This window comes from Charadrius vociferus, unplaced genomic scaffold, assembly GCF_000708025.1.
Source record: "Charadrius vociferus isolate BGI_N301 unplaced genomic scaffold, ASM70802v2 scaffold341, whole genome shotgun sequence".
NCBI classification, from domain to species: Eukaryota; Metazoa; Chordata; class Aves; order Charadriiformes; family Charadriidae; genus Charadrius; species Charadrius vociferus.
In genome coordinates this window covers 2,999-3,885 of record NW_009646847.1, presented here as the reverse complement: position 1 = coordinate 3,885, position 887 = coordinate 2,999, and the positions used below count along the sequence as shown (strand labels likewise).

The 887-nt window shown below is 66.9% G+C and overlaps 1 protein-coding gene across 1 annotated transcript in view; it reads left to right on the top strand.

Moving 5' to 3' along the window:
* Positions 1–466, top strand: part of LOC104294457 (conserved oligomeric Golgi complex subunit 8-like) — a 3,326-nt gene extending 2,860 nt beyond the window's left edge. The window contains exons 6-7 of the mRNA XM_009894068.1: positions 3–138; positions 309–466. Of these exons, the coding sequence (XP_009892370.1) occupies positions 3–138; positions 309–466 (294 nt within the window). The remainder of the gene's footprint in view (positions 1–2; positions 139–308) is intronic.
* Positions 467–887: the final 421 nt, after the last annotated feature.

The following is an 887-nucleotide window of genomic DNA, read 5'->3' as shown; positions in this document are numbered from 1 at the left end:
AGCCCTTCCCGCTCCGCCTGCTCGTCAACCCCGCGCTCCGCGTCCTCGATGCCCACCTCGTCACCGGCCCCGAGGGCTGCGCCAGCCTCAAGGGCTTCTCCGCCTACGTCCCGCGCCACTGGGCCGTCCACGTCTCTGGTACCGACCCCACCGATCCTGCCCAGTCCCCATCCCAGCCCCGGGTGGGACCCTGCACGTGCCCCCCCCCGTCACACTGGTCTTCCCCCTTCTCCCCCCCTCATTACCACTCAGCCACCCTCTCGTGGTGTGTCCCCCCCTGTGCCGACCGCCGCTTTCCCGGGCAACAGGCGTGGATGAGCACGGGGAGCCGGTCAGCTGGGAGGCGACGGGCTGGGCTGCCCGCATCATCCAGCACGAGATGGACCACCTGGATGGGATCCTCTACATCGACCGGATGGACACCCGCACCTTCACCAACGTCAGCTGGATGGAGCTCCTGGACTGATGCCTGCTTCCCTGGCAAGCAGGTGCCCAGCTAACAGCTACCCCAGTGCCTTGTCTCTTCGGAGCAGGGCAGTGTTGGAGCCCCGAGTGGGTGCCCGGCCCCCGGCGCCCCTTCAGCGCGGTGCTGGGTGCCCAGCCTTACCCTGGCAAAAGAAGCAGCGCGGAGCCATGGCCCTGGGGGGCTCCCACTCATCTTTATTGCAGCCAATACAGACTGTGAGGACTCAGTGCGGCTCCTGGCTCTTCCTGCCCTCGCTGCCCCTTGCACCTGGAATTATTTTGTGGGTCTAGAAACAAGACCTGCTGCCAGGGCTGCGCTGCAGGGTGGGGGGAAGGGGAGGATCCACCTCTCGGGGGCGTTTGGGAGCAGTGCAGGGCAGGTGGAGACAGGTGCCACAGTGGAGATGGTGGAGGGCAGCAGC